Source organism: Typopeltis vanoorti, chromosome 9, assembly GCF_054136105.1.
Source record: "Typopeltis vanoorti isolate ZY-2024b chromosome 9, IOZ_Tvanoo_1.0, whole genome shotgun sequence".
In the NCBI taxonomy this organism is placed as follows: domain Eukaryota; kingdom Metazoa; phylum Arthropoda; class Arachnida; order Uropygi; family Thelyphonidae; genus Typopeltis; species Typopeltis vanoorti.
Genome location: NC_143557.1, coordinates 96,263,193 through 96,278,052, shown reverse-complemented (window position 1 = coordinate 96,278,052; position 14,860 = coordinate 96,263,193). Strand labels below are relative to the sequence as shown.

The 14,860-nt window shown below is 34.1% G+C and overlaps 1 protein-coding gene across 1 annotated transcript in view; it reads left to right on the top strand.

Annotated features, from left to right (window-relative positions):
- Window positions 1–535: 535 nt before the first annotated feature.
- Prp16 (ATP-dependent RNA helicase l(1)G0007) overlaps window positions 536–14,860 on the top strand; it is a 261,425-nt gene continuing 247,100 nt past the window's right edge. The window contains exon 1 of the mRNA XM_090397330.1: window positions 536–1,029. Within this exon, the coding sequence (XP_090253456.1) occupies window positions 743–1,029 (287 nt within the window). The 5' untranslated portion in view covers window positions 536–742. The remainder of the gene's footprint in view (window positions 1,030–14,860) is intronic.

Below are 14,860 nucleotides of genomic sequence, written 5' to 3'. Positions count from 1 at the left end.
ACTTGTGAGATATTGAGAGACAACTGTACACTATTAAATCTGTGAAGGGCTGTATTTTGCTGTAACTGTTGACTTGTGTGTGTTTTGCATTTGAACTTAAGCACTCAAGGAAAAAATAATCAATTGATGACTGATAATTTTTCCACAAGTTTTCAAGTTCATGCTGATTAAACAGAAAATTATATATTTCATTTGAACTGTTAAAAATTAGTAACAAGAAAGAAGTCAAACAAGTTGCTCCACATGTTTTATGGCAATAAAAATAAGGAAACGAGCCTATTCTTGAGTAATGTATTTTAAAAAAAAAAGGCTGTCATGAACAAAGGCTGTTGATGTTGATTTATTTAACTGGTGCCATTCGACGGTGATTAGAAACATTACAATTAATAATTTATTTTCGAAACATGACTTTTCTATATTTTTACTACCAGATGGCGCTCATGTTTAAGGACGATGGTTGCTATCACAATTTAATTTAGAAACGCTGTGGTCCAATGTGCTGTGTTACAGTCGTTTGTTTTATAGTAGCATTTAAAGTAGTGTAATGTTTAAAGGATTTAAATATTTAGAATATTTAAATTTATTGTTGGTGTAAATAATTCCGTGTTTCTTACGAAATGTATACTCGTCAACACGAATGGAAGTGTTATACATTTAATCTATTGTATAGAACAAGTGATATTTAGAATATATATATATATATATATATATGAAAGCGTATGTATCATATTAAGTGGTTAAAATGGAAGTGGACATAAATTCTCTTCATAGACTTGAAGGATCTAAAGATCAGGTTGGTGGACTTCTCATTAAAAAACCGAAAGCCGTAGTTGAATCCGGCGGAGTTTTTAAACTCCCTGCTATTCCTCCCAAGTACTCACTTCTTGGCTTAGATGTGCTAGCAGCGAAAAAAAGAAAAGAAAAGGAAGAGGAACACGAAGAAAAACGCTCAAAAATAATTTCCTATAAAGAATGTGAAGAGGATATTGAAGTAGAAAGTTGTAACCTAAAGAAGGTTTGCAGTAAAAGGTAGGTAATAGTATATGGTTCACTCTTATGCTATTATGGTAAAAAAAAAAAAAAAAAAATTTTTGAACAAAAATTCGCCGTTTTTTAAGTCATAGAGGCATTATAAAAAGCAGAAATTAATTGGATAAATTCGAAAACTATATAATCATGAATTTTACTGGTTTTGTGTAATGAAGAAAATTTCCTTTGCAGAAATTGTCATTTCAGATATATTATTTACATAACCTTATGGACTTTTAGCATAACATTAGTTTTTAAAATAATATTGCATTTCTAAATAAGATGATTTCATAGTTATTTTTATAGTCTTTTTTTTTTAAATTGTATATTTAAACAAATTCAAAACAAAATATGCAGTGTTAAGTATGCTGTTGCACATACACTTGTATGTATTAGTGAATTATTAGGAATTAAATATTAAATTTAATAACATTATAATTGCCTTCTAGAGTTTAAAAACATTGCAAAAAAAGATCTTATTTTATTTATTTATTATTTTTCTCCAATATTCATATTTTATTTGATTCATACTGACAGGATCAGTGAAAGTGACTTATTCTTTTTTGTTTCACAGTGATGATGTAACAGTAAATTTTGTCTGCTTTGGTAACATCCTTTTGTTGGTCCCTTGAGAGCTTACATTGAACTCATTACAGCACATTCATTTTGAAAGTAAATACAGCACAAACAATTATAGGGATGTTCAGGAAGATACCAATGAGAATAGGAAGGACTAAAAAAAGTTATCTTCTTAATGTCTTGGTTTGATCTCATGTGAGCTGCACATCTCAGATTTGGTCTTCTAGGCTTTGTGAAGATGGAAGTGGTAGAGAGAGAGAGAGATTACAGACAGCAGATAACCAAGATTCTCTAGAATGTCTGCTCTTAGTATTTATGGACTATTCTTGAGCTGGTAAAAGATCAGATATGATCTAAACATAAATCATTAATGATTTTACAGGATATGATAGCAAGGGTTTAAGAACTACATTTTTTGCTGAGTGAAGGAATGGCTTATCTAAGGGAATGATTATTGCAGTATTCAAATTATTCAAATGAGTTTTTGGAAAAGTATGATAGGTGTTGAGTAATGTAGTGCATACTCCCAGGGGAGTCCTAGGATTGCATGGCAATTCAAAATAAAAAAAGTGGAACCAAGTATTGATTCTTTTGGTACACTACTAGCCACTTGTTCCTTCTTCTGGACTCATCTCCTCTATAAAGCACTCTTTGATATCTGTTCAGCAGCCACCTTCTAATCCAAATCACTTGATTCATATCCATCTGCATTTGCTTCAGTTTATACATCTGAGTTTTATGTTAAATCCTGCCAAATGCCTTTGCAAAGTTCAGCAGTATCAGGTGACCACTATAATTTAACCACTATTCTTGAGGTAATGATTGGCCATAATTTAATACTTCTATCTTAGAGCCTCCTTTATGTGGTGGTACTATTTTGTCTTCTTTCCACTCCATTAGTACTTTCCCAGTAGTGAGGTTAAAATTAAACAGCTTAGTCAGAGGAACTGATAACTTGAACATTCTCGTAAGACACAAGTCAATATGTCATCTGATCCCATAGCCATGTTCACATTGTGGTTCTGCAATATCCTAAGTACCTCAAATTCTTCAACCTCTATTCTCCCATAATTCAATTCAATAATGGCAACACAGTTATACTACTGGATTTCACAAAGGCATTTGACCCAATTCTGTGGGAATTCTGTTAGATGAATTGCAGCAAATGAGGATGGATATGAAGCTGGTATAGGTGAATAAGAGAGGTGGCTGATGGGGAGGGAGAGAGATCAGACAGTAATTTATTCAGAAGTAGAGTCCAGGAGAAGTCTATCGGTATGCTCTAGGTCTGTGTGCTTGGGACACTGGTATTTAATTTATGCATTAATGATATAGGAAAATAATTAGAGGGAAATATTCAGTTATTGGCTGATTATTCAAAATTGAGTAGAGAGAAATAGTTAATGAAGATGTAGAGATCCTGCTGGATGATTTCAGGGTATTGGTGGACAGGGAATTGAAGTCTGGAGGGCATATTGCAAAAGCATTTAAAATAGCTCATAGGATTACCTGGTGATTAAAGTACATCCTGATAAGCAGCAATAACAAAGTTATTATAACTTACTGTAGAGCCCCATCTGGACTATTGTATAGATCTTGTTACCTGAGTTTCTTGGGAATGAGGTGGGGAGAGAGAAGAGATAGAGAATTCAGAAGTGAGTGACCAAAAAATAATGGCAAGTCTATGGAATACTCCTTATCAGGATAAGTTGAAGATTTGCGAGGCTCTTGTAGCACAAATAACTTAAAGGCTTTTATAGGATTTTATACACAAGAAGTTTCATAGTACAACTAGTGGTGAGAGGAGAATTAGGTGTCATCCTGGAAATTGGGCAAGAGTGTGGTTAGCAAGAGTATAATAACTAGGTTTTTTTGCTTAGAGAGTAGTAAATGAGTGAATTACCAGAGTCTGTTGTGGGTACCATGCTGATGAATGAGGTAAAAGTATGACAGATTTTGTGTGAATGTTGTTTAGGACCTATCTTGTTGATTTTCCAGACTCCATGGAGACTCCAGTACAATGATAACAATAATAATTATCATAATTAGTTCTCTCCTTATTTGTATGTTGAGTCAAACAATAGATGGAGTGTAGTTTTGGAGACCTTTGCTTTAAATTCAAGAAGCAGCTGAAAAACATAATAGCTGATTTCAAAAGAAATTTAAAGTGATATTCATTGGAAACTAATTTAATTTAATGGTGCAAGTTATTTGGTGAAACAAAATAAATATAGAAAATAGCCTTGCAAATGTTTTTGAAATATTTAGAGAACATATACTAATTTCTTGGAAAACTCAGGTCAGAAATTCGTTATGAATTAACATGGTGACAAATTGCTAATTTTGATCATCCAACAAATGCTATTTACTACAATGAATTCTAAGGTATAAAATAATCATTATGAGCTCTTATGACAAGGTATAATTATTATTATGTGACATCTCCAGGGAGTCCAAAGACTCGTTGAGGGAGAGTGTGCCAACAGCATCAAATGATTGATCCCCTTCCAACTACTAACCGTGCTCAAACTCACTTAACTTTTTTTGTGAGTCATTAGTAGACAGTTTTCTAGAGACATAATATAGACAGTTTCTGTTATATCAGGAAATAGAGGTATTATGTAATGTCCTTTTGCTCAGACTATATTACATAAAAAATAGTGAGTGTAATTAATTTCCATAATAGGCAATAAGAAATCAGATCTCTGCATATTGCCATGAGTGGTTTATAATATATAATTTGTGTGTGTGTGTGTGTGTGTGTGTGTAGTGGTGGTGGTTGGGGATTCACAGTTAGGTTACAAAAGTGATAAAGTTTGGGTGGGATCACTAGATAGCAAATTAAAAAAAATAAATCAGTGTTTGGTGTCTGATGCTTAGCCTACAACTTTTGTGTGGGTGGGATTCATATGACACCCCCCCCCCACACTCATAAATCTAGTCATTAAAATAATATTTCGGAGTAAATTGGTGCTTTGTACATTTCTAGGATATGTCAGTTTGAGTAATAGTTAAGCATGTTGGCTCCATTTCATTTTTTAGTTTAATTTCAGTTATGCATCATGTTTTTATGTGCTTATGTAAATAGCCTAGACACATTTGGTTATATCAGTGGTAGTTTCCATACTTTCAGATAAAACTTGGGGATGAAGATAAACTGTTGAGTACCTGATAAAGTTTGTCACACATGTTGACCAACTGAAGAAATGGTAGAAGAACATTGTAGACATTAAATCTGATAGTTTTTTGCAGAAAGTATTTGTATTATTCTGGTGGCAATGCAATCTATGTGCAAGGAGGTTATGACACTAGGAATAGAAATTAAATTTTTTTTTTAAATACCTAGAATTGCTTAATACAGGTACTTCATATTATTTGGAATTTCAGTATTAGCAATGAAAATGACTTAATAAGCTAAAAGCATGAACCACGACAGTTTACATGATGCAAATTAAATGATTTGATGAGAGATTGATGTCTATCAAAGGATTCTGCATAGATACATTACGAAAAATTATGGAGACAATTACTGTGTTAGAGCAAAACTTTAGTTTAATATAAATTAAATGAACATTCGACGTTTCGACCTTCATAACAAGGTCATCATCTGGAGCATACACATATACAAAGAAATAAGCTGCACTACAATCTACATGGTTTGCTAAAGTTACTGTCCAACCGTTACAACAATTATTGGCCTGTCCTCTGGTGAAAAAAAAAAAAAAAAAAAAACTTTACTACATCAGAGCTAGAGTTTTATTATTATTATCTATTAGGTCACAAAATTAAATCGGGCTATTATACACACACACACACACACACACACACACACAGTGGTGCCTTGGTTAACAATGGCCTCAGATAACGACGTACTTGGTTAACGACAAGTGGCTGTAAGAAAAAAATCTCTTGGTTAACGACACAGACTATGGTTAACGACTCTTGATTATGTGAACCTCTATCCGATATAAAAAACCGGAATTTTCCAATCGCACTCAGCCATGCGCGGGAAGACATTGTCGAATAGAGAACAGCCACGCCGCATAGCTGTGAAGCTCAGATATGTTTGACCCATCATAGCCAGCTGTTTACGTTTTCCGTTTATTGTTTCTTTTCTTGTAGTGTACTGTGCTTTATTTTAAAATTTGTGGTTATAAATGCATTTTAATGAAAATGAGTATTTAAGCATTAACTTTTTATGTGTTGGTTCATATAGACAATAAATCGGCGGATGCGTGTCACTGTTCATTTGCCATCAAAAGGCAAAATCAAATCTCATCTGTATAATAATCATTGTATCTATAAGCTGCTAATCAGTGTATGTTATGGTAAGTACTGTATCTAATATCATCACCTTACAAGCAAAATGCACTAAGTCAAAAAGTGCAGGTTTCGAATTTAACTGTTAACTTTTATTTCAAAAAAAAATTTTTTTTTTGAAATTTTACTATTATTTTCAGGTGACGATATGTTCTTTGTATCTCTTGTCTTAGTGTTGTACAATTTGTGATAATACCGTATTTTGAGTATCTTTTTTTTATAGAGTGAATTTTTTTACCGTGTGACAAAATGGATCCCAAAAAGAAAGCTAGTGAGGGAAAAAAAACAGAAAAATTTTCTCTATTGAACAGAAGAAAGAAATAATAGCAAAACATCATGAAGTTATGCAGCTAGATCGAATATATGAAACCAGTCATTCTACAATATCAACCATTTTGGTTGATATTGTAGAATGACTGGTTGGCTAAGAAAGAAGAACTTATAGTAGCTAAAGTTGCTTCAAGGTCGAATGTCAGAAGGCTTCTTTTTGAGCAAATGGAAAATATATTACTAATTTGGATAAAAGAAAGAGAAATGGCAGGCGATACTATATCTCAAAATGCAATCTGTCAGAAAACTAAACAGATTTATCAAGATTTGAAAAAGAAGACTTCAGGATCAAGTTCTGAGGTAGATGATGATGATTTCAAAAGGTAGCAGAGATTGGTTTGACAATTTTAAAAAAAGAACAGGAATTCATAGTGTGGTCAGACACGGAGAGGCAGCTAGTGCTGACAAAGCAGCAGCAGATAAATTTGTCAATAGCTTTACAAAAATTATAGAAGAAGGAGAATACCTCAACAAGTCTTCAGTTGTGATGGGACTGGATTATTTTGGAAGAAAATGCCCAACAGGACATTTATCACAAAGAAGTAAAAACACTTCCTGGGCATAAACCAATGAATGATAGGTTAGCATTGCTTTTAGTAGCAAATGCAAGTGGAGACTGCAAGGTAAAACCAATGTTAATCTACCACTCAGATAATCCCTGAGCATTCAAAAAGTTCAATGTCTCTAAATCCAATCTCGGTGTTTTGTGGAAGTCTAACAGCAAAGCCTGGGTCACAAGAATAGAATTTAGAGACTGGATTCACGAAGTGTTTGGACCAACTGTCAAAGCCTATCTTGAGCAAAACAATCTGCCTCTAAAAGCCATTTTAACCTTGGATAATGCACCTGGCCATCCAACGGGCATACAAGAAGAGCATACTACCAGAGGAATTAGATTTTAGCAAGGCGATTTTTCTTCCTCCCAAGACTACATCTCTGATTCAACCTATGGATCAGCTGATAATTGCAAATTTTAAAAAACTTTACACAAGGGCACTTTTTACCAGGTGCTTTGAAATGCGTGAGGCTACCAACATAACCCTAAGAAAATTTTGGAAGGAAGAATTCAACATTATCATAGCAATTAGGCTAATTGTAAAGGCTTGGCAAGAAGTAACAATGAAATGTCTCAAAGCAGCATGGAGGAAACTGTGTCCTTCCTTTGTAATGAAGCAACTTCAGATAAAGGACACAAATTGGTCAAATTGTGCCAACTGCTCATGATCTTAACTTGGAAGTAGAGGAAGATGTTGAAGAATTATTGGAGAAGCATGACGGAGAACTGAGTACTGACTAGCTAAAAGAACTTTTCAAGCAGCAATGTGAAGAAAAGGAAATGGAAATTTCATCTGAAGATGAGGATGGAGAGAAAGAGCAAATTACGACTGCTGAAATCAAAAATGTTTTGGCAAAGTGGGAAGAAGTTCAAAATGTTGCTATGAAATGGAATCCAAACAAATCTGAGGTTATCAGAACTGCAGATCTATTTAATGAAAAGTCCATGCAGTTTTTCAGAAACATTTTAAAAAAGAGGCTGAAGCAAACAATCCTAGACATGTTTTTTACAGGTCCATTTGTCAAAAAACTCCAAAGTGAGCCCAATTGTCCTTCTGGTGAAGATTGATAATTAAAAACTGTTTTCATGAACAATTCATTTTATTAATGTTAATTTTTTTGTAGCAAATACATATACTGTATAATAAATAAATAATATTTACCATATTTTTATGACATTTTAAATAAGTTTTATCTCATTTAAATTGTCAAATTATTTTTAATATGTACTATGGTTGTGGGGAGGAGCCAGAACAAATTAATCAATTTTCAATTAAATCTTATGGGAATCGCACCTTGGATAATGACGGTTTTGGTTAACGAAGGTAATCCCGGATCGGATTACCGTTGTTAACCAAGGCACCACTGTGTATATATATATATTAAAAAAAACTATGTTATTATACATATAAATTTCAACCAATTGGTATGGAATAATTTCCAATACAAGATGAAAATTGCTTAAATTCCTAAAGTATGCTGGAAATAAATAGGCTGAATATGTGCCATCCAAATTCTTGGAATTTTTATGCCACCATTAGTGTTTAGATTAGGGTGGTTAATCAAAGTTTCACAGGCTTCTTTAAATTTTCTTTCATACCAGGTTTTTGTATGATGTAAAGAGCAGGTACTTTTCCAATCAATTTGTGTAGGGTGTTGAGAGCGTGATCTGAGAGGCCTGCTTCACCAAAATTGTTATATTTAATGTGTCTTTTGTGTTTTTTTTTTACATATAGGGATTGTATGTCCAGTTTCACCAATATAAGGTAAGTTCCAGGTGCAGTAGATGCAATAAACTCCAGGATGTGCCAATGGGAAAAGAGGAGTTGAATATGTGTTTTAATTTTATAGGTGGTTTAAAAGTGGCATTAAGATTATAGTGGTGTAGGATTCTATTGATTTTTTCCTGATACTTTAATGTATGGGATGGCTATGGTTTTACTGTAATCTATATTCTTTTTTGATGAAGTTTTATGAAGTACTTTATTAATAGTATTTTTGTTATAGTCATTATTTATAAATGTGTTGCTAATAATCTTTAATTCTTGTTTAAGAGCTTGTTGATTAGAACAAATTGATATAGCTCTGTTTTTAAGGGTGTTAATGACTCCAAATTTTTGTGATGGGTGGTGATATGAGTTAGCATGTATATATTGGCCAGTATGTGTCGGTTTGTGGTAAACCGTGAAGGATAGACTGCCTGTAGGAAGACGTGTGGATACATGTCTTCTTCCTACAGGTCTTTCTACAGGTCATCCACACGTCTTCCTACCTGTAGGAAGACGTGTGGATACACTGGTCACCTGTAGGTGACCAGTGTATCCAGGAATGGGAGTGAGTTCTGATTTTCAATTTCAATAGTAAATTGTATGCATTCATGTTGTTTGTTTAGGTGGTTAAGGAATGTGTTTAAAGTTTGTCAACTATGTGGCCAGATAACGAAAACATCATCAATGTATCTAAGCCACACTGTAGGTTTTAGAGTAAAGGAATCAAGAGCATTTTTCTCAAAAACTTCCATATAAAAGTTAGCAATTGGAGGGGGAGAGATAGTGGTGAGCCCATGGCCGTACCTTCTTTTTGTGAGTAAAATTTATTTTGCCACTCAAAGTAACTGGAATGTAGTACGTGGACAAAGAGAGCCATAATGTTGGGTGGAAATTTGTTCTGTAGGAGAAGAATTGTGTCACCGATTGGGACATTTGTGAAAGGGCAGAAACGTCAAAACTGACTAATGAATCATCTTTGCGTAGCGCTATGTTTTTAATTTTGTTAATCAAGTGTTGTGTGTTATTTATAAAAAAAATTTCTGTGACTTCATTTTTCTTCATATAAAAGTATTTTTGCAACTTTTTTTGTAGGAAGGAAGGTTCTTTAGTTTTTGATATTTCTAGACTTGTAACTAGTTTATGTGTGAAAGGATGCAACCAAGCCAATGGAAGTTGTTCACAGACTTTTCTAAAAGAAGGTCAGAAAGTGTTTTGTTGCAAAATGGTATTTTTGTTTCTGCCCAAGTTACTCATTCTCTTCAGTTATGAGGCTTGTGAAAATCTTGCCATATGAAACTTCTTGAGAAAATGAGATTGAAGAGCAAAAAAAAAAGATTACTTTGTGGACATTTGAAAGTTCTCTTATGTGCTTCTGAGATACACAAAAGTGTCATGTTTAAATGGAACAGCACAGTCCTTCATCAGCAGTGGATTAAAAAAAAAAACAATGGCCTGGAAGAGAAATATTCATTTGATCCGGTCTCAAAACATATTCTCTGTAAAAATTTAGAGAAACCAGATAGTGAACGATCAAGGCTACACTAAAAAGCCCTAAAGAAACATGGATTGGTTTCAAATAGTTAATAGCAAAATTTTCTGGATAATAACAGAGATCCAAATTTTTAAACCATATTTAAAAATATTCTAAAAAAGAAATTTGAGAAATTTAGTTTTAATATGAGCTTAAAAGTTAATTTCTAGTACTCTGATTTACCTGAGTATGTTCGTTCAGTGAATTGAAAAGGAAGATGAAAATTTTCATGTGGATGTAAAGAAAGATAAAAAGGAGATACTAGAAATGAGGAAAAAGCATAATAGCAAAATTGAAGTTGGTGTTTAAAAAGGAAACTTTAAAAGTCCATTATAAAAAATTAAAAGAAATGAAAACTGGTAATTTAAACACAAAGAGCATGAAAAAAAAAAAGACAAAATCATTTCTTAACAAATTAAAAGAACAAGATTTTCTTGGTTAGGGTTTAGAATTAAACATTCATTTCTGTCAGTAAGGGTTATTAATAATAGTGTTGATGTGGTATTCCTTCAGAAGAATTTAAATAAGCTGGATAGATGGATAAATGAATGGGTATGTCAGTTTCATGCAACTAGATGTAAGTTGAAATTGGGAATCTATCCAGGGAGATTGCATACTCTATTGGTGGAACTATACTAGAGGAAGTGGAGGAGGAGGAGGCAAAGAATCTCAGGGTGATAGCTGCTAAAAATTTGAAGTTTAGGGGACATATTGCAAAGGTGGTAAAGGTAAATTTTACAAGGAAGCAACGGAAATCAGGTAAGTGACATTGTTTGTAAAAAGAAAGATGTCATTTGGTATGGTTACTCTACACTAAAACATGCTATTGATGAAGGAGTTATAACTTCAAGCATTCCTGGAGTCAAAATTAAGAATATAAAGGAAGCAATTCAAAAACATAAAAGAAAAGTAAACGAGATCATAATTGTAGTAGGTGCTAATGACTTAAATAGCAATAAGTTCAATATGAGAGAGGACATGAAAGGGTTGTTGCAAGAGGCAAGAGTGAAAAGTGAGAAAGTGAAAATTTTCAGTATTTTACCTCAATATGATAAAAATGAATAAAGAAGAAGGATAACGATGGCAAAAGATTCGATGCATAGGCTGTGTAGAACTAATGGATGCGTGTTTTTGGATGTGTGGAGTGAGTTTGAGGAAAGATTAAATTTCTATAATACCAAAATACAAAATGATGGTACAACATGACAAAATTTCATGCCAGCTGCAGCGTCGCTCAGTTAAACAAGGCCCCCCCCCCCATTGTTTTTGCCAGAGAACCAGGGCTAACAGCGAAAAGTCAGCTACTGGAACAAATCTGAAAACACACCCCAACTGAACATCATCAGAGCTAAAGATCAGCACTGTCAACATAAGAAGCCTGAATGGCAAAGAAATGGAGTTAGCTGAGGAATTAGATAAGTACCAGATTGACATAATAGGGGTGACTGAAACAAAAAAGACCAAAACTGGTGAGATCTTTCAGAGCAATCAATACAAAATGTTATATCCAGGCAATGACAATCAAGGAAAAGAAGGAGTAGCCATAGTATTCAACACTAAATACTAAGCTAATCTTCTTGAATGGCAGACAGACTCAAGTAGAGTGATGTGGGCAAATATCAGAATGGGAACTGGACAATGAGACTTATTTGTGCTTTTGGCCCTACAGAAGGTTCTACTTAGGTAGAAGTGGAAGAATTTTTTGAGGCTTTAGAGAAAGCAACTGAAACAGTGAAAAAGGCAAAGTTGGTCCTTGTTGGGGATCTAAATAGCAAGAGTAGGAAATGATTGTCAGACATACAAAAATATTTTGGGAAAATTTGGAGAAAAGAGCAAAGCTAATAATAATGGCAAATACTTGTTGGATTTCTGCTCAGGACATAGACTGGTTATTACTAACACCATGTTCAAACATAAAAATGGGCACAAATTCACATGGAGAGAAGAAATAAGGAATAAGAAAAATCTCATTGACTATGTTATTGTTGATAGTGATGTTTTCTTCCTGGTGCAGGTTAGCAGAGTGTACAGAGGATTTGAAATTGGAAGCGATCACTATTTAGTCTTGAGCAGGATAAAATTGAATTTCATACTGAAAAGAATAACGTGTAAGAAAGTTTTAAAGCGAATAAAAGTAGAGCAGCTCTCAGATGTGAACTGTAGACTAAAATACACAAAGATTATTGAAGAAAAAATGAAAGAGTTTGAGAACAGGAACCAACCTTGGAGATTCAGTGGCAAGCCTTGAAAAAAACCCTGATTGATTCAGCCAGAGAGGCATGTGGTGAGGTTGTCTGCAAGGATAGAAAAATCAGAACTCCATGGTGGACACAGGAAGTTAAAGAGGCAGCGAAGGAAAAGAAGAAAGCATATCAAAAGTTCCTGGCAAGTAAGTCAGCTTGTGCTCTTAGAGAATAGAGAGACAAATGTAAGAAAGCTAAACACTGTGTAACACTGGCTAAACAAAAGTCATGGGATTACTTTGGCAAGAACAGAGAAAATAAATATCAAGAAGGTGGCAAAATATTCTGGAGGTTGTTGAAGAAGCTTAGAAATGGAGGAAAGAGTGTTGTAAAAGGACTTAGAGATGATAAAGGTGACATGAAAATGGGAGAAAAAGATATCCTTGAAATATGGAGTAATTACTTTGAAAAACTGCTAAATGAAACAAGCAGTGATGACAGCACAGTGGTAAAAAACACTCAACAGGAATACATATCCATACTTGAAGTAGAAAAAAGCTTTCAAAGGCTTGAAATTTGGAAAGGCAGCAAGAGTAGATGATATTCGACCAGAAATGCTGAAGTATGGTGGTATAAAAGTCTTACAGTGACTGCACTGCATAATTCAGAAGTCCTGGACAAAGAGACAAATTCCCATTGATTGGAGTAGAGCTCTCATAGTACCCATATATATAAAAAAGGAAATAAAACTGAATGTGAGAATTACAGAGGTATTTCCCTACTGAGTGTTCCTGGTAAGATTTATGCAAGTATACTTGAGAAACAGTTGAGAAGAATTGTGGAAGAAAAGCTTGGTGAAGAACAAGCTGTATTCAGGCCAAATAGAGGCTGTCAGGATCAGATCTTCACTTTACGACAAATAGTTGAAAAATCATGGGAATATAACAAAGATCTGTTTTTATGTTTTGTCGATCTGGAAAAGGTATATGAAAGGTGCCAAGAGTGAAGCTATTCGAAACGCTACAGTTATATGGTGTCAATGCGGCATTATATCAAGCAATACTTAGGCTTTATTTGAGTTGTAAGTCAGCAGTTAGAATTGAAGGAAGTATACGGGAAGATGGTTTAATGTTAAATCTGGTATCAGACAAGGATGTACATTATTCCCTCTGTTATTCATTATCTATATGGATCACATTATGAAGGAAAGTGGTATTAAACCTTATATCAAAATTGGAGATGTCGATGTCAGCTCTTTGCTTTATGCGGTTGATGTTATACTTCTAAATAATCTGCTACAAGTCTGCAAGATTCCCTGACTAAATTGAATAACTCTTCTAATAGATATGGTATGAAGGTCAGCAATAAAAAGACAATGACAATGAAAATAGGCAGAATCGTTGAAATTGTCAACTTCATTGTGAATGGAAAACCTGTAGAACAAGCAAAACATTTCAGCTACTTAGACACGATTTTTAGTGAAGATGGTAAATTAAATATGGAAATAGACAACAGAATCAACAAAGCTGCTATGGTAGGCAGTCAATTGAATAAATTCATATGGAATAAGAGAGAAATTAGTTGGAACCCTAAAATAGTTGTATACAAGACAGTGTTCAAACCAGTTTTAACTTATGGATCTGAGAGCTGGGTCAGAAGTAAAAAACTTGACCAAAGACTAGAGATCGCAGATGTGAGAGTCCTGAGAAAGATTAGAGGCGTGAACAGATGGCATCAATGCCAATATGATATTAAAAACGAGGATATTAGGAAAGAACTTGACATTGTCAGCATCCAGGAATGTGTTAGCAGAGCTAATCTCAGGTGGTATGGTCACTTAAAAAGAATGAGCTAGGAAAGATTAGCAAAACAAGTACTCTCTGCCAGGTTGGCAGGAAATCGACCCAGATTGATATAGTATAAAGTGCCTTAGACAATAGAAATATAAAATCTGATAATGTTGGAGTCTTGACAAGTAACAGACTGATTTGGTGGAGATTTGTAGATAGGAAGTTAGTAATGATGTAAATTTTTCATGTAGTACTATCATATCCTGTACACCCCTTGAGGGTACATGGCAGGAATTTGATGATGATAAATTTCTGTAGGAGGGACGGTTTACACCTGAATCAGGGTCATCCAGAAAAACTAATATCTGGTATGAGACCTAACACAGATAGTCAAGGAAATGAAATTATAAAGGGAAGAATGGTGAGAATGTGCATGTAAGAGCAACAATGTTATATAACTCTGTCAATGGTATGAGTGGGTTTTGTCATGGAAATACTGATGAGGAGAGAACGAGAAAGTGTTAAGGATATGATTTAGTTCAGTGGTTAGGGCTTGGTCATTTGAACAGATTAGTTTAGCCCTGTTGAATAGTGTCTTAACACTATTCCAACACATTCTGACAATCAACACCCTAGAATCGAGTTCACCCTGGAAAAAGAGGAAAACAATAATCCTCCCTTCCTAGACACACTAGTCATCCACCAACCTGATGGTTTTCTCAGTTTTTAGAAAACCCACCCATACAGACAGATACATTCACCAACAATCCCCCC